This window comes from Barbus barbus (genome assembly GCF_936440315.1).
Source record: "Barbus barbus genome assembly, chromosome: 21".
Lineage (NCBI taxonomy): Eukaryota > Metazoa > Chordata > Actinopteri > Cypriniformes > Cyprinidae > Barbus > Barbus barbus.
This window is the reverse complement of record NC_136749.1, coordinates 29067080-29091846: the sequence shown is the minus strand read 5'-3', so window position 1 is coordinate 29091846 and position 24767 is coordinate 29067080. Positions and strand designations below refer to the sequence as shown.

The 24767-nt window shown below is 35.5% G+C and overlaps 1 protein-coding gene across 2 annotated transcripts in view; it reads right to left on the bottom strand.

The window, feature by feature from the left end:
• Nucleotides 1–24767, bottom strand: part of LOC306887709 (mannosyl-oligosaccharide 1,2-alpha-mannosidase IA-like) — a 215316-nt gene that overhangs the window by 78840 nt on the left and 111709 nt on the right. For both annotated transcript variants that reach the window (XM_079445677.1, XM_079445676.1), the window contains exon 3: nucleotides 1952–2067. In XM_079445677.1, the coding sequence (XP_079301803.1) occupies nucleotides 1952–2067 (116 nt within the window). The remainder of the gene's footprint in view (nucleotides 1–1951; nucleotides 2068–24767) is intronic.

Here is a 24767-nt window from a genome sequence, read left to right as displayed (position 1 = left end):
GATGAGGCAAAGTGTGCAGAGTAAATCTACACTGTGTGTCTTCATGACAAACTCGCCATCAAACACCTCAGATGCTTCACTGCTACGCCACCGGACTCTGAGCTCATCACACGAGAGAGAGAGAGAGAGAGAGAGAGAGAGAGAGAAATAGACTGTTGCTGATCCTGCAGGATGTTCATCACAGTCCTGCCATAGAGATCTAACTACTGCACAACTCTGTATGTGTGTGTAAAATTCAGAACAGGAAGAGGAATTTACTGAATTGCAATTCATAGAAATTCAATAGGTTACATTAGTTTAACAACTACAAAATTGGCAAGATATTATAAGCTTCTTCATGTTTAGTTACAATCTAAAGCCATTATAGGCTAAATTATAGGCATGAACGTGAAATTAAATTAATGAAATATCTATATTGTATATGTTTTAAGTATTTTTTTGGGCTGTGGTAGAAGAACACTTACTTTCACAGACACTCAGAAAAGACCAATCAGAAGGCGTCATTCATATGCACCACCGACACGGCATTCAAAACAGCACTGGTGCCTTTAATGAACTGCCAAAAGAGCTTCAGGAAAGATCCGAGCAGTTTGCTGCCTTGCATCAGAATGCAATAAGAGCGATGACAGGTTTAACAAGCCATTTTACACCGTCACAAATCTCAATATCAAGAGTGAGGAAATCGAAGTAGAAAAGTGCAAATGCTACGACTGAACTAGATCAGCCTCTTTGACACACAGCAAGCACCCAATGTCAGCGGCCTATTTCTATTTTTATAATGTACTATTCCAGCTATATTTTAACCACTCATTGAAATTCCACTCTTTTATATTTGCAAGTAAGCTCCATTTAGCAACGCCCAAGCAACCATTCAGAACACCTAAGCAACCACTTATCAACACCCTACCAACCATTTAGAACTTCTAAGCAACCATTTAGCAACAACCTAGCAACTACCACAACATCATATTACCCTAGCAACCGTTCAGTACCTCTAAGAAAGCATTTAGCAACATCTGTGTATCCTAGCAACCTTTCAGAACACTTAAGCAAACCTTGCCAACAACCTAACAACTATCCACAACATTCTAGTATCCTAGAAACAACCTAGAAACCATTCAGCGCACCTAAGCAACAGCCTAGCAACTACCACAATATCCTAGTATCCTAACAACACCCTAGCAACCATTCAGAACACCCAAGCAACAGCTTAGCAACTACCCACAAAATTCCTAGCAATGCCCTAGCAACCATTCGGAACACCTAAGCAAGAGCCAATACCCACTAGATCCTTGTATCCTAGTAACCACCAAGAACACATTAGCAATAGCATTGCAACTACCATGAGCACACGAGCACACATAACACATGAGCAACAGCCTAGCTACTACCCACAACATCCCTGTATCCTAGCAACGCCGTAGCAACTGTTCAGAACACCTAAGCAACAGCCTAGTCCCTACCTACAACATCCTAGTAACCTAGCAACCATTCAGATATTGTAATCAACCACTTAGCAACATCCTGGCATCATGATGGTAACTTTTGCAAAGGCTCTAGTTGTAATCGGATTCAATCTAATGTAGTCTCTCTTTTTACATTGCAATTCTCAGTTTGCCCTCAGAACTGTCCATCAGTGAGTGAACGCTCTCGCTAATATCACAGGACAATTCTTTTTAAGATGTTTCATTAAGTCCTGAACATGCTCTGAAAGATCTAGTCCAGTCAACACAAAGCCACAACGGAGGCCTTTCATCTACTCACGAGTGTTTGATCTGGACCAAAACTGTCTCAATTCCCAGGACTGGACATTGGTTAAAAGAAACAATTGATTCCAGCGCAGCTCCGGATCAATAGAGGGCTTTTACACAAGTGCTTCAGACAGCAAGAGATTCGCAGCTAATTCAGAGCTGCTAATCCACAGAGAAACAACCCAAGCGTGTTTGCTCACCGAGTTCAGGTCCAGGTTGTTTTGGACCCATTCCTTGGCTTCTTCATACTCCTCCATCAGACCCATGATATACAGCGTGTCTAGAGAATCCACGATTGAAGCGCCTCTGAGTCCACCTGCAAACACAACAATACATCTTTACATGTTCATAAATACACAGCGGTTCTCAACTGGTTCTCAATGTAAAATAGCAGATTTTACATCGGATGTTCCATCAAAGCACTAGAGTTGTTTATCAGTCAAAAGTATCCTTACAATTAGACAATGTGTTGTGAAATGCAACATGCTCAATTATTAACATAAACATGACCAGAAGTTGACAAACTGAAAAAAAAAAAAAAAAAAAAAAAAGTTAATTATGACTTCTCACAATTCAGACTTTTTTTCTCAAAATTGCATGATAGAAACTCGCAATTGTGAGTTACAAAGTCAGAATTGTATGATATAAACCTGCAATTCGGAGAAATAAAGTCAGAATTGCGAGATACAAACTTGCAATTGCGAGTATTAGTCAGATTTGTTAATGGTTAAAAAAAATATTTTTTTTTTTATTTTATTATTTTTGCTTTAACAATTTTGAGATTCACTAGCTAAATTTGAAATCAAATTTTTGGCATATTACATTTACTATTGTGTCATATAATATATAAGGCAGAACTAGTAAGATTAGTTCACTAGTGTTCTATTCCAAATTGAACTAGTACAGCTCTCTAAGGTAATCGCTATAAAAATAAGCCACAAATCTCCTTAACAGGTAAAAAGTCCACTGACATCAGATGATATCAATAAGCTGATAAATATATAAAATGTTTAAAATGAAAATAAATTAACACCAGAAAAGAAAAGAAAAGAAAAGAGAAAAGAAAAGAAAAACACACACTAAAATACTAAAAACTAAATGAAAGTAAATTTTAGGCATTGTAATATAAAGCAGGGATTCCAAAACTTTTTTTGTCAACCATAACCCTTCAACATAAAATATTTTTAAGCTCCTCTTAGATTTTAGGTTAATATTTCAATAATTGATATGGGTTAATGGTCAGTAAAAAAGCTCAGTAAATCAATAAAATATTTCAGTTTTTATATTGTTTTATTTAGCTTTTCATGATAAAATTATTTAATTGTCCATTTTTATGGTGTACTTTTTTTCAAGAAATTAGCTAAATTCGTTTAAATGCACAATACTCGTTATAATGAACGCATGCACACTGCAAAAAAATCAACGTGCTCTTAAAAGGACAGCACTCTTCAACATACAGTGCTTTTAAAGGGTTAAATCATTGCCTAACCTATCACGATTCCTTTAAAATAAGTGCTAGTTAGATGATCTAAATATAAAAATAGGCCAAATTAAACATAACTAATAAGGTTCTGACATATCATGCACTTTTTTCAACTTTGCATTCAAGTTCCACATTGTTTCAGTTCATGCAATCCAGCTACAAGAACGCAGCACTGCAACCTTACAACTATTTATTCAGGTTGAGATGTTGCACAATGTTAAACTGACCCTTCATTGGCAGAAACTAAACAAAAGCAGCAAATCAGAGCTGATGTGACTGCGTACGAGTCTCGAACAGCATCCCGTCCCTTATTCCCTCATCTCACACGACGAGCCCCACGACTCCACAGATTTAGCTGCATTTCATTTGAAGTTATTAAATTCACTTCACATCCTTAATGAAAAATATTCAGAGGCTTTCATTTAATTCACTCAACCTTAAATGAGATTGCTCGGGCTTCACCACCTTTAATGTAGAAGGAAATGTGCACAAAAACAAGCTCTTTATTGCTTCAGGAAAGTGCAGGGAGGCAGTCGGCCCCTCGGAGCACACAAAACGCATATTATATGTACAGTAGATACATGACGCTGACAAACGCTGAAATATTTCATTCGTCCAATGGGAACAAATGAGGCAATAAAAACCATGTGCTTCAACCTCAAAACGTACGCAGCGTCAACTCCCAAAATCCCCGCCGCTGCACATTTAATGAGCATTTCAATTAGGAGCTTAAGTACAGTGAAAAAGAAATGAAAAACCAACACCCACAGGCCACAGCCTTTCCCATGACCTCCCTAGAAATACTGCGTGAGGATTTGAAGAAACGTAAAGCGAGCCCTGGGCATCGTGTGCCAGTGTGATAATGTGATGCAACTGTGAGCAATGCTGCATATCACACGCTGCCATCAAGCGATGCTGCACAAATACACCGGCACAAACCAGCGTGCGCACAAAACCAGGTCTAAAAGTGTGGGAATAACTGCAAACAACAGATGAAAATACTCTGAAACGCTTCGGGCTCCTGCAGTGTTTGAGACGTTACGTCAGTTTGGATGCATATGAAAAACATTTCTGCTGGCACAAATAATGAAGGAAACGTGGTGAGATAAGCACAGAAACCTCGCAGCCTGATCGTATCACGATCTTCTACGGCACAGACCATCAATATGGGTTAGTGTGACCCACAGTGTGAAAACAGCCATAAAAATCAGAACCGCTTGCATCATTTAATATTAACAATGCATCTGAGGTCCTGAGGTAGACGAATGATGTCAGAAGTTTTCTTTAGTTAGACAGCTTGAACATCTTTGAGATTTATCCTTCTTTCCATTCAAAACATGTGTTGTCTTTTACTTCTTTAGAAAGTCACACGCCAACTGGTGACTCGATCCAAAGCCAGTTTTACTTGCAGTTGTCAAGTGTTCATTCTATTCACAACTGTGTGCGTAAATGTTTATTAACTATAAAATATTCAGTGTAAACAAGCAGAATTACGTGCAAAAACTATTTTTATAAATCTGTTCTATAAATTAACAGATTAATAAAAAAAAAATAAAAGTGAAAAGACATTGAAAATCAGGTACAGAAATATGGAAAAAATGACAATACATTTTTAAAAATTTACATTTTTAATGTAAACAAGCAGAATTATGTGCAAAATTTTTTTTTTTATAAATAAATATTTTTTTTTTATCATTTAAAAGAATAAATGTGCAAGGGTACCGCAGGTACCGCAATGTGAAAAAAGACCAAATACATTTAAATATGTATATATTCAAAGTAAACAAGCAGAATTACATACAAAATCGAATTTTTTATAAATAAACATACTAATTTAACAAATAATAGTTAAGACAATAAAAATGACAATAAAATACATTTTAAAAATGCACATAGGCCTATACATAGAAATATGTAAAAACAATGTATAATGTAAAAATAAAAATAAAATATATGTATATTTAGGTTCACTAAGGCTGCATTTATTTGATCAAAAATACAGTAAAAATTTTGAAAAATTGTTACAATTTAAAATAACTGTTTTCTATGTGAATATCTGTTAAAATGTAATTTATTTCTGTGATCAACGCTGAATTTTCAGCATCATTACTCCAGTCTTCAGTGTCACAATAACCTTCAGAAATCATTATAATATACTGATTTACTGCTCAAGAAACATTTCTGATTATTATCAATGTTGAAAACACTTGTGCTGCTTCATATTTTTGTGGAAACCGTGATACATTTGATTATCTTTTCTAGGATTCTTTGGTGAATAGAAAAGTTGAAATGGACTCTTGTAACACTATAAATGTCTTTACTGTCACTTTTGATCAATTTAATGCATTTGTGATGAATAAAACTATTAATTTCTTTAAAAAAAAGAAAATAGCTGACCCTCAACTTTTTCTTATATTTATTCTAATAATTTTCAGTAACATTTTTGCTGATATTTATATTCTAATATATATATTATAAAATTAGTAACAATTTAAGTTGCTTTGTGTAATGTTATGTAAAATTAAAATTTCCATCTGCGTCTGCTTTAAAGTTTTATCTGTTGAGTAATATGGGACTGTCACAATGTGCCACTAACTTTAGGTGTAAATTATATAAATCAGAAATTGTGATTATGTTTTATGTATCCCAGGCTCATGAAAATACATGCCTCTTTTTGTTACATTGATATAGGCATGCATTGCTGGGTTTTTATTACGCTGCTTGAGGTACGTAATGCGGTAGTTCATAATTCACATATCCGGGGAGTGTTGATAAAGGTTAATGCTCTATTGTGTTGGAAATATCCCCTACATCAAACCCAACCCTAAACCTACCTGATAGTATCAACAAATGCAAAAGTGATAAAAAAAAAAAAAGAAGCATTTGTTGATGGATCCATGCTATTTTAACCATCACAATGAGAAAAACCAAAGAATATAGACATTTAGAATTTAGACAAATGGAATCATGGATTCTATCAAATACCAACAGATAAATCAATAAGTGACTGACTCTGTTAGAAATCTTATAACGGGCCATGTTTGGATCTTCCAAACGTACAATAATCCAAACACAAACCTCAAAAACAATTATAGGAGAACATTTAGAGCTGTTAAACTGGCAAATGGAGGTTTCAAAAAGTATTGAATAAAAGGCTGCCGTTAATTGTGGCCAATGTGTATTAGAGAAAAACATTTATTTCATAATGATATTTCCCCCCATTTTAAATTCTTATTATCCAATGAAAGTTTAGATTTTTGTGAATTTTTTTAATGAAAGATCAAAAGAATTAACAATGCAGATGAATTTTCACAGCCTTCTTTGATCATATTTAGCAAGGATGCCGATATTTTTGGCCATGACTGTAGGTGCGTTTTTTCGGTTTTGCAGAAATGTATATAGAGGCCTGTATTTCCAGTGAGGCTAGGTTGGCTTTCAAGCACATCTTGGCCCTGTGTGAGCGTCTCTATTGCCTGTAGGATGGGCGGGACCCCGAGCACACGATCTGCTCTTCATTCTCTCTGCACTACATCAATCTTCTTTATCAGTTCTAATCACATCGGACGTCCCGGGAGCTGTTCGTCATTCCTCATTTCCCTTCTCTCATCGCTCCTTTCTAATCAAGCTTCACGCCCCTCAGAGAGCGCGGTCCGGCTTGACCTCTAACCCCAGCCTAATCCCGATCCGGTCCGGCTAATGAGGTCAGCGGCAGAGACGCAGCGCTGTGATCTACCGCAGTGATCATGGATCCCATTTCCTGCTCCTCTCATTAGTGACAGTGTGGCACACAGCCGAGTGCGATCACGCGAGACTCTGGAGACGCTGGAGACCGTGCCACGGGCCGGAGACACACATTTGTCACTTTCAGAGCCGATCGGGGTTTAATCTGAGACACAGATGGTGAATGATCGAGAGAGAACGATAGCAGGTGCGCTGACTCTCACGAGCTATCAGCTCTTCTCTCTCGACGCATCTCCAAATCTCTAGCTCAACAAAATCTCTGTCTGTGACTTCAGACAGATTTCTGAAGTCCTAACCCTTCTGTTGAAGCATATCATGAGTTGAGTGTTTACTTCATGTGCTCAGTGTTGTGGCTTCAATTCTTGCTTTCTGTCGTAAATCGCTCTTCCGACTCTAAATTCCTACCATTACAGACAGGGGCACGCCCCGAGTTTTAGCGAATAGGTCAGATATGATGGTCAAAGTAAGTAGGGGGTGAAGTAGTGGAATAGTTAGGTATTTTAGAAGGTTTTTGAGTCTGAACAAAGCTTGAGAATATTTATTTTTAAATTAAATTGTTTTTATAATTTTTTTAAATTCCTTATTTTTATTGTTGTGACTATTATTATTATTTGTTTTAATTACTATTTTACTTCCTTTTATGTAAAGCACTTTGAATTACCACTGTGTATGAAATGTGCTATATAAATAAACTTGCCTTGCCTGTCAGTCATCCAGTGTATCTCATCTAATCTAGTGTTGTTACTGTTAATCAAAACTACTATAAACTACTACAAAACTACAGTTTGGTGTGTGTGTATACACACACATACTGTATACTGTATGTATATATATATCCTTTAAATCTGCAAAGCTAATTTCATATGCAATTTTTTTTCTAATACTGCATATAATTCTTTAATTTTTTCCCCCTTGATTTCGGGGTGAAATATTATCTGTGACTGGCTGCATAAAATGCTTAGATTAGTCTTAGATTAGTTCCATCTGTTTTTCCCCCTTAAAGCTGAATCATAACTTTATTAGTGTTAGTTCACCCAAAAATTAAAATTCTGTCATTAATTACTCATGTCGTTTCAAAACTATAAGACCTTCGTTCATCTTCAGAAGACAAATTAAGATATTTTTGATGGAATCGAGAGCTCTCTGATCCTCCACAGACAGCAAGGATCCTCACACGATCAAGGTCCAGAAAAATAATCCATGTGATATCAAGGGTTCAAGCGTAATTTTACGAAGCTACGAGAATACTTTATGTGCGCAAAGAAAACAAAAATAACGACTTTATTCAACAGTTCGTCTCCTCTACATCAGTGTAGCGCTATTTTGGAGAATATACACTGGATGCAAACTGCATAAGCAGTTATTATTATTATTATTATTGTTGTTTTCTTTGCACACAAAAAGCATTCTTGTAGCTTCGCATAATTACAGAGGAACCCCTGATGTCACATGGATTATTTTACCGATCCCCTTGCTATGTTTCTGAGCCTTGATCGTGTGAGGATCCTTGCTGTCTATGGAGGGTCAGAGAGCTCTCGGATTCCATCAAACATATCTTAATTTGTGTTCTGAAGATGAACGAAGGTCTTACAGGTTTAGAACGACATGAGGGTGAGTAATTAATAACAGAATTTTCATTTTTGGGTGAATTATCCCTTTAAATCATTTACAAACAAACAAATAAATAAAATAAACAGATTATTCTAATTTGAGTCTGAAAAATAAGGCTTGTTACCCCTTAGCTAACTGCTAGTTGGTCAGACTATAAGATGGTGTTAACAAAGCGTAATCAACTCAACCACTTTTATGACCGGACTAATCATCCATTTTTGTAACAACTGAGCCTAAATAAAAGCCATTTGTTATCAAAAGCACATCAAATACACAAAAGATCTCCTCAGCTGCTCCATACATTTACAGTCGCTCACATATGCCATACACACAGAGCTGCAGATCGGGGAACGCTCAGAGAACGCTCTTGATTTAGCGTCGCTCTGCTCCGTGAGCAGTATTTGTGATTTGATGACAAATTGCGTTCGAGGGTGGAGGAGAATGAAAATGATCTTTAATGCAGCGGGCTGCAGGTCCCGGAGGCGCAAGCGTGGCAAATTCCTATTGAAAACACAGGCAAAGCAGCGCTGATTGATAGACTGGGATGAGACCAGCAGCAGATCAATCCATCACAGCCGCACACGGGCCCCCGACACGACGAGGCCCCAAACCCACACCGACACTCAGTCACTCTCTCTGAACACTGCAGCACACAGCTACTCTCTATACAAGAGAAACAGTGTCATTCAAACAGAACTAATGACCTCAAAGATGCACTTGAGAAAATAAATAGTCATTTTTCATGTTTAATTCAGTTTTGTGTGAAAATGTCTCACTTTTTAGATAAATTAATTCGAGACCTAAACAGAAGGGCTGTTATTCTGACACAAGCGCATTGCAATGTTATTTTAGTATCACTGATTTACTACTATAGTTTTTGTTAATATTTTGAGTTTATTTTTAGATGCTGTCTTTATTTTCATTTTAGCTGAAGTTTTTAGCAATTTGATTGTTATTGACCTTTTTATTAATTTGTTTTATTTTTATTTTATGTATGCTTACATAGTTTTTCTTAAGTTTTAGTTATTTTAGTTCTTCCAATTAATGAGATTTTTTATGGTTTTAGTTTTAGTTTATGATAATAACCTGCATTGCATAGGTTTAGGACAGCAAAACAATAACCAGGGGAAAAAATTCTCTCTTTCTTTCTTTCTTTCTTTCTTTCTTTTTTAAATTATTATTTATTAATATATTTTAATTAATAAAAATAATATTTAATTTAGTTTATAAAATGTGATAAAAATTAAATTTATATTATTGATTTAAAATTAATATTTTATTATATAATTTTTATATTTTTATTTCAGTTTTAGTTTTAGTAATTTTAGTACTTCAACTCAGTACTTTAATTGTAATTGTTTATTATTGCTTATTTAAGTTTTAAGTATTTTCTATAGTAGTTTCTATTTCTCTAGTATCTATAATTTTTTTATAGTTTTTCTTCAACAATTTCTTTAATTTCAGCTTCATTTAAAACAGCACTGAATGCTAAAAAAATACTAAAGGCTAAGAGGTGAAAGTGCATATATGGCCTTTTTATTTTATATTAGATTGAATAAATTTATGAACGGTAAGGCATCTTAAGCACATTTATTCACACCATGCTCTACATTTTGGGCCAAATTCACGAAACAGTTGCACCACTTGCATGCATTATTTCAATATAAAAAAGTGTGCTTTATTTACTCCACATGCAAATGAATCTTTATAGAGATTAGCAGGATGTCTGTTGATCCTCCATCTCCTTCATCAACATGAACTGTGACAAACACCAGCGCCTCGCATGCCTTTCACTCCAGAACCCACGGGACTCATAACCTTGTCTCCATCTGATCATTACCGCAAAGGAAACACATTACCAAACGCATGTGCTTTGAATCCAATGCTTTCTTCTCCCACAAACACACAAACGGGTGGCTTTGTTACAGTAATCAAACGATGCAAACCCCAGCAATGAGCCTAATGATGTCTGCGTCTGCTGGCCTGATAGCTGCTGCGCTACGGGACAAAATCTGAGAGATCAAGACACATCAGAGCTGTAGTCAAAATACATGCAGTGCATTATGGGGAAGAGCAGACAGAGAGCCGCTGCTTCTCAATGGCATTGATTAACCCTGTCTGATGCCTTGACGATCACACACACGCTTCTGCTCTAATGCTGCCTTCAGTTCAACTTCCTACTACTAGTGCAACACAATCCCATAAATGCATTGAGGTTTATATACAGCGTGATGGAGAGATGTTATAATGCTGCAAACACTGGAGGATGATACTGAGAGCATTCACAGTGAAGGGTAATGCTTTTAAAATAAAATAAAAAACAAGAAACATTTAGGCCTAAATTTAGGGTTCGTGTATGTGAATTGCATATCAAATTTCCATCCATTTGAATTACACAGTTTAACTAAAAAACTTAATGAAATGCATATTCTTCAATCCTGCATGAATAAAACAAGAAAAAAGTCCAATTTGGGTAATAGTACTAATAAACTGAATGCATTTTAAATACACAATAACCAGCTTCATACATTTATCAATAAATCAAGTTTTGTTTCAGTCTCATACATTTTATGCTGATTTATGTTGATTCTAAACAATCTGAAGAAATGCATTTTAAAAATATAACTATTTAAATGAAATCAAATTAATGCTAACAGTCGGGGTTATTATAGCTACACTAAAATGAAAACTGAAACTAAAGCCATGAAAAATGTTTTCATTACTTGAAATAAAATAAATGTTAAGTGAAATTAAAATATTAAATTTATTAAATAAAAAAATTTAAAATATAGTTCATCTTGATGTACTAAAATAACTCAAATTAAATACGAAATAAATATTAATAAAAACTATATAGACAACTCAATCACACAAGAAAATTAATAATTAAAAATTAAAAAATTTTCAAAACATTAATACAAAAACTATATTTGTATATCTCAAAGATACTAAAGTAACACTACAGATAGTTAATAAATTATGCGGTTTTTTTGAGTGAAATCTGACTTGTTTCATATATGTATGATTGACAAACATGCATCACATTACTTTTATTTTGTTTACATTGAAACTAGGTAATCCAAATGGATGGAAGTTTTGTATGTGCCATTCAAATTAGACAAATACAGAAGAATTATCATTAGTAGTCTCAGAATGACCGGTGAATGATTAACTAGTCTGAACGCAACTGTTTCTGAACACAGACATGACCTCTAGGTCACATGATCTCCTCATCAATCTTCACTCTGGCGGTTTACAGATGATCTACAGCTCATAATCTGCAGACTCAGCAGATACAGCAAGAGAACTGAAGAGCCATGGAGAGAGTCTGATATAATGATGGAGGGAAAACAGGAGAAATCACACACACACGTCACAATTTAAAAATCTAAAGAAAAACGTCTACTATTAGAATTCTTAAATGACCTTATTTTGAGGACAATTAAGCTATAGTACATAAAAAATCAACATGTACAATTTACCGTATGTATACATAGTGGTAGCAATTTACTGTACTGCATTTAATGAAGTATAATAAATAAAAATAGCATTATTTGATTTAAAAAAATACATTTTTATTAATTAAATTATTATTTATGATTAGGTTTTGGTTCTGATTCATGTTGATTTATATAATGGTCTATGTTTGTACATTTCAATGTTTTATAGCTTTTTTATAACATCTGGCCAAAGAACTAAATTTGAAAATCAAAAATGTTATGTATTGTCCTTATAAATAATAATTAAAAAAGATAATAATAAAATAAATGTTATGCTAATCATAATAATATATATATATACATATAATATGTATTGTCCTTATAAAACAATAAAATGAAAATAAATGGTATGGTAATCATGATAAATCAAAAAATATCCAATGAATTGCCATTGGGGTGAATGTGCTTAATTCTCCAAAGAAAAGAAAAAAAATCACCACAAACATTAATAATAGTAATATTAGTAAATAATACATTGCCTTTACTCAAAATATGACTTCTTATTTTTTTAGTTTGATTTTGGGGTTAAATGAGACCTGGACATGTTTTTTATGAGATTCAGCTTAATAATTCTGACTAGTTACATTGATATTTTTCATTTAATGATACAGATTTATTTTTTTGAGCTCATTTAGTAGCTTTACAAAAAAATGATGTTAATGTTTGTAATATCGTAATATCTTCATGCCTTAGAGTTGCATAATATAATTTGTGTGGCGATACAAGTAATCAAGCAGTTGAGATTTGCTAAACTGTGGATAACGTTGAACACACTTACAGTATATATCCAACTTTATATAAAGAGCTGGGCGATAATATACACTATATTGCCAAAAGTATTGGCACCCCCTTCTAATGAACAGGTTTGACTACTTTAGTAATTTCTATGAGTACAAATCTTAATGTTTAAGCATATAATGATATTCTAGGGAATTGTGTGCTTCTAATTTTATAGCAACAGTTTGGACGGAACCCTTTTCTATTCTAACATGACAGTGTCTCTGTGTATAAGACACGGTTCAAAAAGACATGATTGATTGAGTCAGTGTGGAAGAACTTGACTGATCTGCAGAAAGCAAAGTCCTGATCCCAGCTGAACTTTAAATGCAGACCTTGAGCCAAAAACTCATCACCAAACACCAATGACTTGTATAGACACTAGAAGTATAACTGTGGCAACAAAGATGGAAACTTAATTAATGTATTTAAAAATTGTATTTCCATCTCTGTTGCAACAGTTTTGTACGTGTCTAAAATGACAGTACCCTTATGTACAAGCCATTGGTGTTTGGTGATGAGTTTTTGGATCAAGGTCTGCATTTAAAGTCACTCCAGAGGTGTTCAGCTGGGATCAGATCAAATTAGAAGCACACAATTCCCTAGAACAGTGCTTCCCAAACCTCTCCTGGAAGCCCCCCTGCCCTGCACCTTTTGTATGTCTCCCTTATCTAACACACCTGATTCCACTCATCAGCTCGTTAGTTGTGTCTGATTAGGGAGACATACAATATGTGCAGGGCAAGGGGTCCTCCAGGACAGGTTTGGGAAGCACTGCTCTAGAATATCATTATATGCTTAAACATTAAGATTTGTACTCATAGAAATGACTAAAGTAGTCAAACATGTTCATTAGAAGGGGGTGACCCAATACTTTTGGCAATATAGTGTAGTTACATTTTGTGATAAATTACATAAAGGATCTGATGGAGCGGCACTTTTCCCATCATTACTCTCTCACGGTTCAATCATTCACTCTTTAAAGGCCCTTATTTTCCCTTTTCAGCTAAAACGGCCAGGTATTAGAAATTAGTCAAATAAATGCATTACTCTGAAAGACTGAAAACTGCTCATCTGCCGAATATGAAAGGCAGACGTGTATTAAAATGGAAATGTGCACAATGGACCTCTTGATTGGTGGACACTCCAGTTAATTAGCGCTTGATGTAAAAACACCTTGACGATTCACCTTTAATTTCACAGCATGTTATTAGAGATCAGTAAAACTAAAAAAAAAAACTGTTTACGGCCTGAAACATCATTACATCCATTCGCCACTCCATGATTTCAAGCCGTCTGGCTAATACCTTTATTTTTCATTTACCATTTAATTACAAGTCCACCTTTTCTTCTCTTTTTCACCCTCGTTTCAAGAAGCCAGTTATTATTATTAGCTCTGCTCTGTCCAGATGCGACTGCAAATGTAAAACCTCACAAACCCTCCAGGCAAGAAAACAATCTCATTTCATGTCTCTTATTTACCTTTCCTCTCCACACATGTGCTTACACCTGACCGGCCCAATCCAATCAGCAGCCTCACCTGCCAGCCAATCAGACTCATTTTCAGAGAGCAGAGCAGAATGCTGATTGGCTGAGAGATTGGCTGACTCGAGTACTGAAGCATTATACTGGAAATCCAGACGACATTGTGACAAACGACTGAAATGTGTGGAAACGATCAATGAACATTTATGGGAAATTGCAATATTGTTCATCTTGGTAAGTGGATTGTGATGAATTCAAAGCAACATCAAATTATAAGGACAGGGTGATTTGTAAAGCACATTTTCATGTCCAAATGCGTCTTAAAGGGACAGTTCACCCACAAATGATTTATTATAAAATATCATGAAGTTTCAAACCTGTTTGACTTTTTTTTTTCTTCTTTGGAACACAAAAGAATGTCCAAAAAACATGGGAGCCCATTAATTTTCACTGCATTAAAAAAAATGGTAGATAGATAGATAGTTGCATAGATAGATAGACAGACAGACAGATATGCGATTAATCGCATCCAAAATAAAACTTTTCATTTACATGTGTGTGTATTGTGTGTATTTACTTATATATATATATACATATACATATATATACATACATATATATATATATATATATAAATAATTTAAAATATAAGAATATAAATATATAAATGCATATACATGTAAATATTTTCAAAATATATACTGTATGTGTGTATTTATATATACATAATAAATATAGAGTACACACATTTATTATGAAAACAAAAACTTTTATTTTGGATTAGATTGATCGTGATTAATCATTTGACAGAACTAATATATATATATATATGTATGTATGTATATATATATATATATATATATATATATATATATATATATATATATATAAATTAAGTGTCATCAGGTTTTGGAATGACATGGTAGTGAATAAATATCATAACATAAAAGTAAAGTAAAGTCGAGTGGTGACCCATACTCGAAATTGGTGCTCTGCGTTTAACCCATCCAAGTGCACACACACAGCAGTGAGTAGTGAACAAATGCACACACACACACACACCGTGAACACACACCCGGAGCAGTGGGCAGCCATGCTGCGGCGCCCGGGGAACAGTTGGGGGTTCGGTGCCTTGCTCAAGGGCACCTCAGTCGTGGTATTGAGGGTGGAGAGAGCGCTGTACATTCACTCCCCCCACCTACAATCCCTGCCGGCCGGGGACTCGAACCCGCAACCTTTCGATTACGAGTCCGACTCTCTAACCATTAGGCCACGACTTCCCCCAACATCAATATCAATTTAAATTTTAAATAATTTCTCATTTTGTTTCAAACAGATGTTTAACAGATGTTGCTTTAAACTTACAAATATTCCAGATGTTACTTCATTTTTTTCCTTTCTTTAATTGCAATATTTCAAATAAAACATTTAACTGGTGAACAATTTATAGGTTTTTTTTTCCTGTATCCACATCACTGTCCAACCTGTTAGTCATTCGTACAATCCCTTAAAAAAGGTTTAATAATACCACCATTTCAAAGTTTAAGTTGAGATCCTTATGTAGTGCCTAGTAGACCAGGACACACACACAAAATAATTTCAAGACAGCACATTCCTTAGCAGGAGTTAAGACTTCCACTCCCAGCATCTGCATTTGACTGGCTGGCCGATTTCCTGCCTCTAAAAACCAGGATAAATTTGAGGGAGGATCTGGACGTATTCCAGAACAGGACTTTACTGTGGCTTTCTTATCACTTAAACATAATTCAACCAGAAACAGGACAAAGACCTCTGGATCTGGACACGACCTCCTGACTGCTTAACATGTAATTCAATGATTGTATCAACCAGGAGTTTTGAAAAGAGCATTAGAACCTTAAACTCTCTTCAAATCAAAACAATTCATTGCCTGCAGCGTGTATGTGTGTTTGTGTGTGTACGTATTCTGTTTTGTGTTATTTTAGCTTAGTAGTATTGTAGAGTAGCAAATAAACTTTGATTTATTAAGAAATCTTTGTCTGGTGCTATGTGATTTTCAAGTCTTAAACTATTTGCCAAAGATCGCGTTACCTATGCTAAAATTACCTATGCTAAAATTTACCTATGCTAAAATTACCTATGCTAAAATTTACCTATGCTAAAATTACCTAATCAATTCGGTATCACTGTGCCACGGGAATAATCTCAATTGTTAAAACATACTGGTTTTAATGCTTGCTGGACAAGTCGTTAATGAGGTATCGTTAATAAGGTATAAAATGGATGTTTTTATTAATATCCATTAATCATACGAATATGAAATGGATACAACTCGATTTCCAGAAACTAAAATTAAATTAATAGTTCTAAAATTACTACACTTATGTAAGCAAACATGAGCTCTTTAAAAACATCTTAATTTTCTTTCCTTTCAAACCATGTAGTTCATAAAGTTGGTCATAAAGTGTTTGAGTCTGACCAGTGTATTTCTGAAACTCTAATTTTTATTGTAATATTTTTATAATATATAATAAATGTGATTAAATAGATTATGTATATAAATGTTTAATTTTGCATTATATAAATAGAACATAAATATGCATTTTTCATTAGATTTTAATATATTTATGATATTTTCCATATGCTCTTATAGAAACACTTTCTTAAATTATAACACAAGGAAAATAATCAGTTTAAGTAGCTCCTGCGTAACCGGAACCACATAAACATAAACAGAGAAAAAGTAATTGAACTAAAAACGTCTCTCATGGTCATCAAGGGGCTTAAGGGCTTCTGGGTAAAACTGGTCAACAGCGATTAGTGAGCGCAGTAGATAAGGCCGCCATGACTACCGGACGTCGTGATGAAGACATGAGCTCATCGTCAGCGTACTGAAATATCCCACAGTCCCTCATTTTCCTGTTGACTTCTGACTTCTTTCCATCTAAGTCGTCAGTGTAACAAATTCTCCAATCTCCTTTAATCCTCCTGCTCCGTCATACATTTGTGGCCAGTTTTTCATTATCTTGCTTGTAATTCCCGAGGGATTCCCTGCCGAACTGCTTTCTTATTTAATCCTGCTGTTTTTATCCACACACTAAAAGTAAATACAGCGTTTTCTTGGAATCAACGCAAGCAGATGCAAGTGTAACAGACCTATTTAAAGAAACTTTCTGATGGATACCAAATAAAAATTGGAGGAAAGAAAATCTCAGGAAAAACATCTGAGAAACAGAAAACTCTAAAGTCTAAATTTGCTCTCACTGCTGCAATTACCGAGATGCCAAAGTATGCAATAAAAAAGTCAGATCTCAATAGTGTGATTTTGGATAAACATAAAATCAGATTTGGTTAAAATGCAACAACAGATTGCTAAAGTCAACAGATTTTTACTAATAGACCTACCAATCTCTGTGTAAAAATAGCATAATGATATCATGATATGAAGTCATATTTACCCCCTGTATTTAAGATCTCAATGATGTGAATTTAGATAAAACCCCCCAAAATTGGTAGAATACAACAATTTGGACATGGAGACGCATTGAGATCCCCATATGTCTGGGACCGAACCATATTCAGCCATAAAATTGAAGATTATAAAAGAAAAGTCTGAAAAACCAGAAACTAAAATTATATTAAAATATATTTAATACTTCCTGAGTAACAGGCATGCAAACTTTGGGGGGGGGACTCAAAGTGCTTTCTCCCCATTTTTGAATGGTCATTGTTTGCATAAAATGCAACAAAGATTGCTAAAGTCAACAGATTTTTACTAATACACCTACCAATCTCTGTGTAAAAATAACAATGATTCTGCCATCTTTCTAAACTCATATTTACTCCCCTCTTTTTAAGATCTCAATAATGTCATTTTGGATAAAATCAATAAAATGGGTAGAATACAACAATTTGGACATGGAGCCACATTGAGATCCCCATAGCTCTGGGATTAAATTATACTGAGCCTTAAAAATGAAGACTACAAAAGAAAAGTTTGTTAAGAACCAGAATCTGGAAGGACATTAAAATATCTTTAATATGTTTTGAGTTACATGCATGCAAACTTGAAAACCTCGAAAAGTGCTTTTTTACTATTTTTAAATGGTCACTATAGTCATTTAATGCAACAAAGATTGCTAAAGTCATAAGATTTTAGAAAGGTGGCAGCATCATGGTGTTATTTGTACACAGAGATAGGTCTATACCTATATCTGTGTAAAAATAACATCATGATGCTGCCACCTTTCTAAAGTTATTTTTCCCACCTGCAATTTGGCTCTAAATCTCAGGTGAAAATTGTCATTGTGACCCCCCTCTACAAAACAGTGCATTACTCAGTAAATTTGACCCTGGACCACAAAACCAGTCGATGGGGCATATTTTTAGCTATATCCAAAAATACATGGTATGGGTCAAAATAATAAATTTTTTTTTTATGCCAAAAATCATTAGGATATTAAGTAAAGATCATGTTCCATGAAGAGATTTTGTAAATTTACTACTGTAAATATATCAAAACTTAATTTTTGATCAGTAATATGAATAGCTGAGAACTTAATTTAGACAAATTTAAAGGTGATCTTCTCCATATTTAGATTTTTTTGCAACCTCAGATTCTAGATTTTCAAATAGTTGCATCTCGGCCAAATATTGTCCGATCCTAACAAACCATAGATCAATGGAAAGCTTATTTATTCGGCTTTCATATGACGTAGAAATCTCAATTTCGAAAAATTGACACGTATGACTGCTTTTGTGGTCCAAGGCCATCTGTGACATTTAACATTTTGGCTTTCATTACCATTTATATTTGTCTTTCTTCAGAAAAAGATGAATAATAACAAACATTTAAGGCAGGGAAGTTTATGAAATTTGGCCGATTTGACCTGGAATGGCCCTATAGCTAGTCCATTGAGGCAAAAATGTAAAGATTCATCAACATACTCATACCCTCGATCATATATTCATACTGGTTGGACCTCAGCTGCCTGTGGCTGCAGTGCTGACGTAACACCTGGAAAACCTGCACATCTGCCTCCTGACACCCACTTTACATGCAATCAAGGGCTGGTACCACAGGGGCCCCGCTCAGCGCATACAATCACAGCTGCTGCCGGGATCCACCTGTCTACTCCGATACAGATCATGAGCTCTGAACCCCAGCGCACGACCTCGACTACCTGCTAACGGATGTCAGTCAGCTAGAGGAACAAACAGTCAAACTCAATTGCGTTTTATCAAGTACTTCTGCAAAACTACAGCATGTGTGGGTTCCTTGCTATAATGCTTGCCTTCGTCGTAAGTCACATTGGATAAAAGCGACTGCCAAATGCATAAAAGTAAATGCACTTTAAGTGTAAAGTCTGTGAGATGTAATTAAAACTCTCTGCGAATGCATCTAGGACTGCTAAATAAGTATGTACATGTATGGCCAAACCATATACACTGAACAGATGGTGAACCTGAGCTAAAACAGCCAATGCCTATAATAAAGCTCATGCTATCTGTATACATGTAATATGGAAAATGTACGTACATAACACTGGCTCAAACTAATGATGAGAGTTGGGTGTGGGATGACCTGTTGGATGGGACAATAAAGACGGCAAATCCATCTATCTATCTATAAATCAAACACACACCAACCCACCCATCTATTTATCCATCTACCCATCGATATATCATCCACCCATCCATCCATCATCTATCCACCCATTCATCCACCCACCATCATTCCATCTACTCATCCTTCCTTCCATCCATCCATCATCTATCCATCCATTCATCTACCCACCCACCCACCATCATTCAATCTACTCATCCCTCCATCCATCAATCATCATCTATCCACCCATTCATCCACCCACCCACCATCATTCAATCTACTCATCCCTCCATCCATCCATCATCTATACACCCATTCATCCACCCACCCACCATCATTCAATCTACTCATCCCTCCATACATCAATCATTCATCATCTATCCACCTATTCATTCACCCACCATCATTCAATCTACTCATCCATCCATCATCTATCCACCCATTCATTCACCCACCATCATTCAATCTACTCATCCATCCATCATCTACCCACCCATTCATCCACCCACCCACCATCATTCAATCTACTCATCCCTCCATCCATTTATCCATCCATCCATCATCTATCCATCCATTCATCCATTCACCCACCATCATTCAATCTACTCATCCATCCATCCATCCATCATCTATCCACCCATTCATCCACCCACCCGCCATCATTCAATCTACTCATCCCTCCCTCCATCCATCCATCCATCCATCCACTCATCCATCCATCCATCATCATTTAATCTACTCATTCATCCATCAATCCACCCACCATCATTCAATCTACTCATCCATCCATCCATCCATCCATCTATCCATTCATCATCTATTTATCCGTCCCCCCATCCACCCATACATGATCTATCATCCACCCACCCATCCATCCATCATCTATCCACCCATTCATCCACCCACCCATCCATCCATCCATCCATCCACTCATCCATCCATCCATCCATCATTTAATCTACTCATCCATCCATCAATCCACCCACCATCATTCAATCTACTCATCCATCCATTCATCCATCCATCCATCCATCATCTATTTATCCGTCCATCCATCCACCCATACATGATCTATCATAAACCCACCCATCCATCCATCATCTATCCACCCATTCATCCACCCACCCATCCATCCATCCATCCACTCATCCATCCATCCATCCATCCACCATCATTTAATCTACTCATCCATCCATCAATCCACCCACCATCATTCAATCTACTCATCCATCCATGCATCCATCTATCCATTCATCATCTATTTATCCGTCCATCCATCCACCCATATATGATCTATCATCAACCCACCCATCCATCCATCATCTATCCACCCATTCATCCACCCACCCATCCATCCATCCATCCATCCACTCATCCATCCATCCATCCACCATCATTCAATCTACTCATCCATCCATCCATCTATCAATTCATCATCTATTTATCCGTCCATCCATCCACCCATACATGATCTATCATCCACCCACCCATTCATCCACCCATCCTCCCACCCACCATCATTCAATCTACTCATCCCTCCATCCATCCATCTACCCACCCACCCACCCACCCACCATCATTTAGTCTACTCATCCACCCATCCATCCATTCATCCACCCACCCACTATCATTCAATCTACTCATCCATCCATCCATTCATCATCTATTTATCCATCCATTCACCCACCCATCCATCCATTTATCCACCCACCCACCCATTCATCATCTATTTATCCAGCCAGCCAACTTTCTATATATCCATCTAGGCTTTTTAAATCAACATTCAGAAGTTGACTTTTATAATTGAAAATGACAGTTTTTTTTCCTTTGAAATTAATTTTTTTTTTTAATTCATTTTAATTCAACTTCTTACATTCCGCGTCCTGTTAGCTTCCTCAATTCAAATTCTGTAAAGGAAGTGATTCTGACTCCGTGCTGACCTGCAGAGATCAGTCCTCCCACAGCATTCCATCAATTTATTCCAGCTCTTTTCGCCACCATCAGCAGAACACAAGGTATCGTGGGACACAATGGGGGTGTTCACACAGAGCTTGCTATAAAACTCCTTCAATAAAGCATAGTTCTTTGCTGATAAAGAGCTGGACTGCAGATGGGTTTTTAGGGTTATAGGAGTCTGAGATACACAAACAATGATGTGCTGATGTATTAATGCTTCCAAATCAGTCCTCACCAAATGAGCCATGTCCCATGTGTGCATCTGTCATCGGAAAAAGTTTTGTCTCAGCTTCATTGACTTTCTTTAACCAGTGCCTTTGAGCCTTGACGGTTTAAAGCTAAACTCCTTCCTGAGAGGGAAAGAAACTCATTAAAAATATTTTATAGATCTATTGCCTTGCTGAAAAGTCCTATATCTCTTGTCAATAATGCATTGGGTCAAAACACAGGTCAAACTAATCAATAACTTAAATTCCACTCGATGCCCATTGCCCTATTGATGCTGGTCTTTGGCCCCATCAATGCTGCACAGACTGTTGTGTAAAAGTCTGCTGTGAAGGGCTCAGACTGAGGGCGCAAAAACCTATTCAATCAAAAAAATGGTTTATTTATTTTATATTTATATATTTTTATATCATAATCTTTTGTCATTTTGATACTTTTTTTTTAAACAGAATTTATCAGGCCATTGCTGTAAGCAAGATTCTTGCTCTTAAAGGGATAGTTCACCCAAAAATGAAACTTCTGTCATCATTTACTCACCCTCAAGTAGTTCCATGTATGAATGTCTTTGTTCTGCTGAACACAAAGGAAAATATTCTGAAGAATGTGGGAAACAGAGCAGTTCTGGGGCACCATTGACTTCCATAGTAGTTTTTTTTTCTACTATTGAGGTCAATGGTGCCCCAAAACAGCCTGGTTACAAACTTTCTTCAAAATAATTCATACAGGTTTGGAACTACTTGAGGGTGAGTAAATGATGACATAATTTTCATTTTTGGCTGAAACATCCCTTTAAGTGACTTGATAAGATGTCTTAGAGTGAAATAAACAAACTAATATTATAAAAACATTAAAACATTAATCAAAACCAAATAGATGTCACTTCCTGGAGGATGATGTTATTCAAATATGGCATATCATTGTCATCTAAACATTGATTTTTAGATGTGAGAAGCCATTTGAATTCTAAACTAAAATGAAACCTGTTAAAGTATTTTGCAATTGAAATAAAGCTTAAATAAAATAATAATATATACATAGATGAAAAATATTAACTTAAACTTATCATCAGTAACTCTGAACTCTAAACGAAATTAAATAAAAATGTGACCCTGGAGAACAAAACCGCTGGGGTATATTTGTAGCAATAGCCAACAATACATTGTATAAATCAAAATGATTGATTTTTCTTTTATGCCAAAAATCATTAGGATATTAAGTAAAGATCATGTTCCATGAAGACATTTTGTAAATTCCTTACTGTAAATATACAAAAGCTTCATTTTTGATTAGTAATATACATTGCTAAGAACTTCATTTGAACAACTTTAAAGGCGATTTTCTCAATATTTAGATTTTTTTGCACCCTCAGATTCCAGATTTTCAAATAGTTGTATCTCAGACAAATATTTCAGATCCTAACAAACCATACATCAATGGAAAGATTATTTATTCAGCTGTCAGGTGCTATATAAATCTCAATTTTTATAAATTGACACTTAAGACTGGTTTTGTGGTCCAGGGTCAGAAATACTTTTAAAATCAAAAACTAATAAAAAGGACAAATATTTTCTAAAACAAAATATTATATAATTACTAAAACTTAAACTAATGATTCATAATTCATAATTATAAAAAATAAAAAGCTAATTGTGACCTCACAGTTTATAATTCATTAATTCAGACTTTTTTCATGCACTTATGAGTTTCTCTCACAATTCAGAATTTTTTACCTCATAATTCAGGTTTTAAGATTGTGAGGTATAAACTAAGAATTGCAAGATATTAAACTTGCAATTGTTAGAAGGAAAAAGTCAGAATTGTGAGATAAAGTCACAATTAGCTTGATTTTTTTTTCCTTGGAAGAACCAGGCTTCCATAATAAACACTATAATAGCATATAAATAATACTAGAATAACAGTGCATTCAGCAAGACTGTGTCAAAAGCAGTGACCTGTTACTCTCTAACTGAGTCTCCAGGGACGAGAGCAGGACCAGTGGAGGGTTCAGGAAATGAGATGTGATTAAAGGACACAAGTGTGATAAGAATGGAGAGCACATGCTTGGAAAAGAGCGCTGTCGGGGGCCGCTGGTGGCCGAACTGCAGTCAATCCCATTAGTGCCTACAGAACATCTACAGTTACAGGAAACAGGCGTGAGATTGGAGCGGGCTGTTCCTATGACCGGTAAAGTGGTGTTCCTGTCAAACCAGCATGTATCACCACAGGCTGGATGCATTTGATGTCTGCTGTGTGCTTTAATGTACAGCATACGTTTTTGACCTACATCTTATAGCTGTGAACATAATTAAGGAGCTACATCCCACTTTAATCTGGTATTGTGGGTTATCCATGACAGAATGTGACTAGTAAACAATGCATTAAGACGACTAACCTTACGCACTCGTGTTTTTCTACATACAACGTGACGGGAAAACTAGAGCAGACGCAATGCAATGAGCTCCCAACGCAAGATAAAGTGCAACACATACATTTTCTAAATAAAAACCAGACTTTAAAGAACAGTTAATCTAGTCTCATGTAGACTTTTTATCAGTATAAAATCTGCTCAGTGTATTTGGCAACATGAAATTGCATTTGCGACACATTCACTTCAGGATAAGACTAGGAACATGCATTATAAAGTAAAAAGT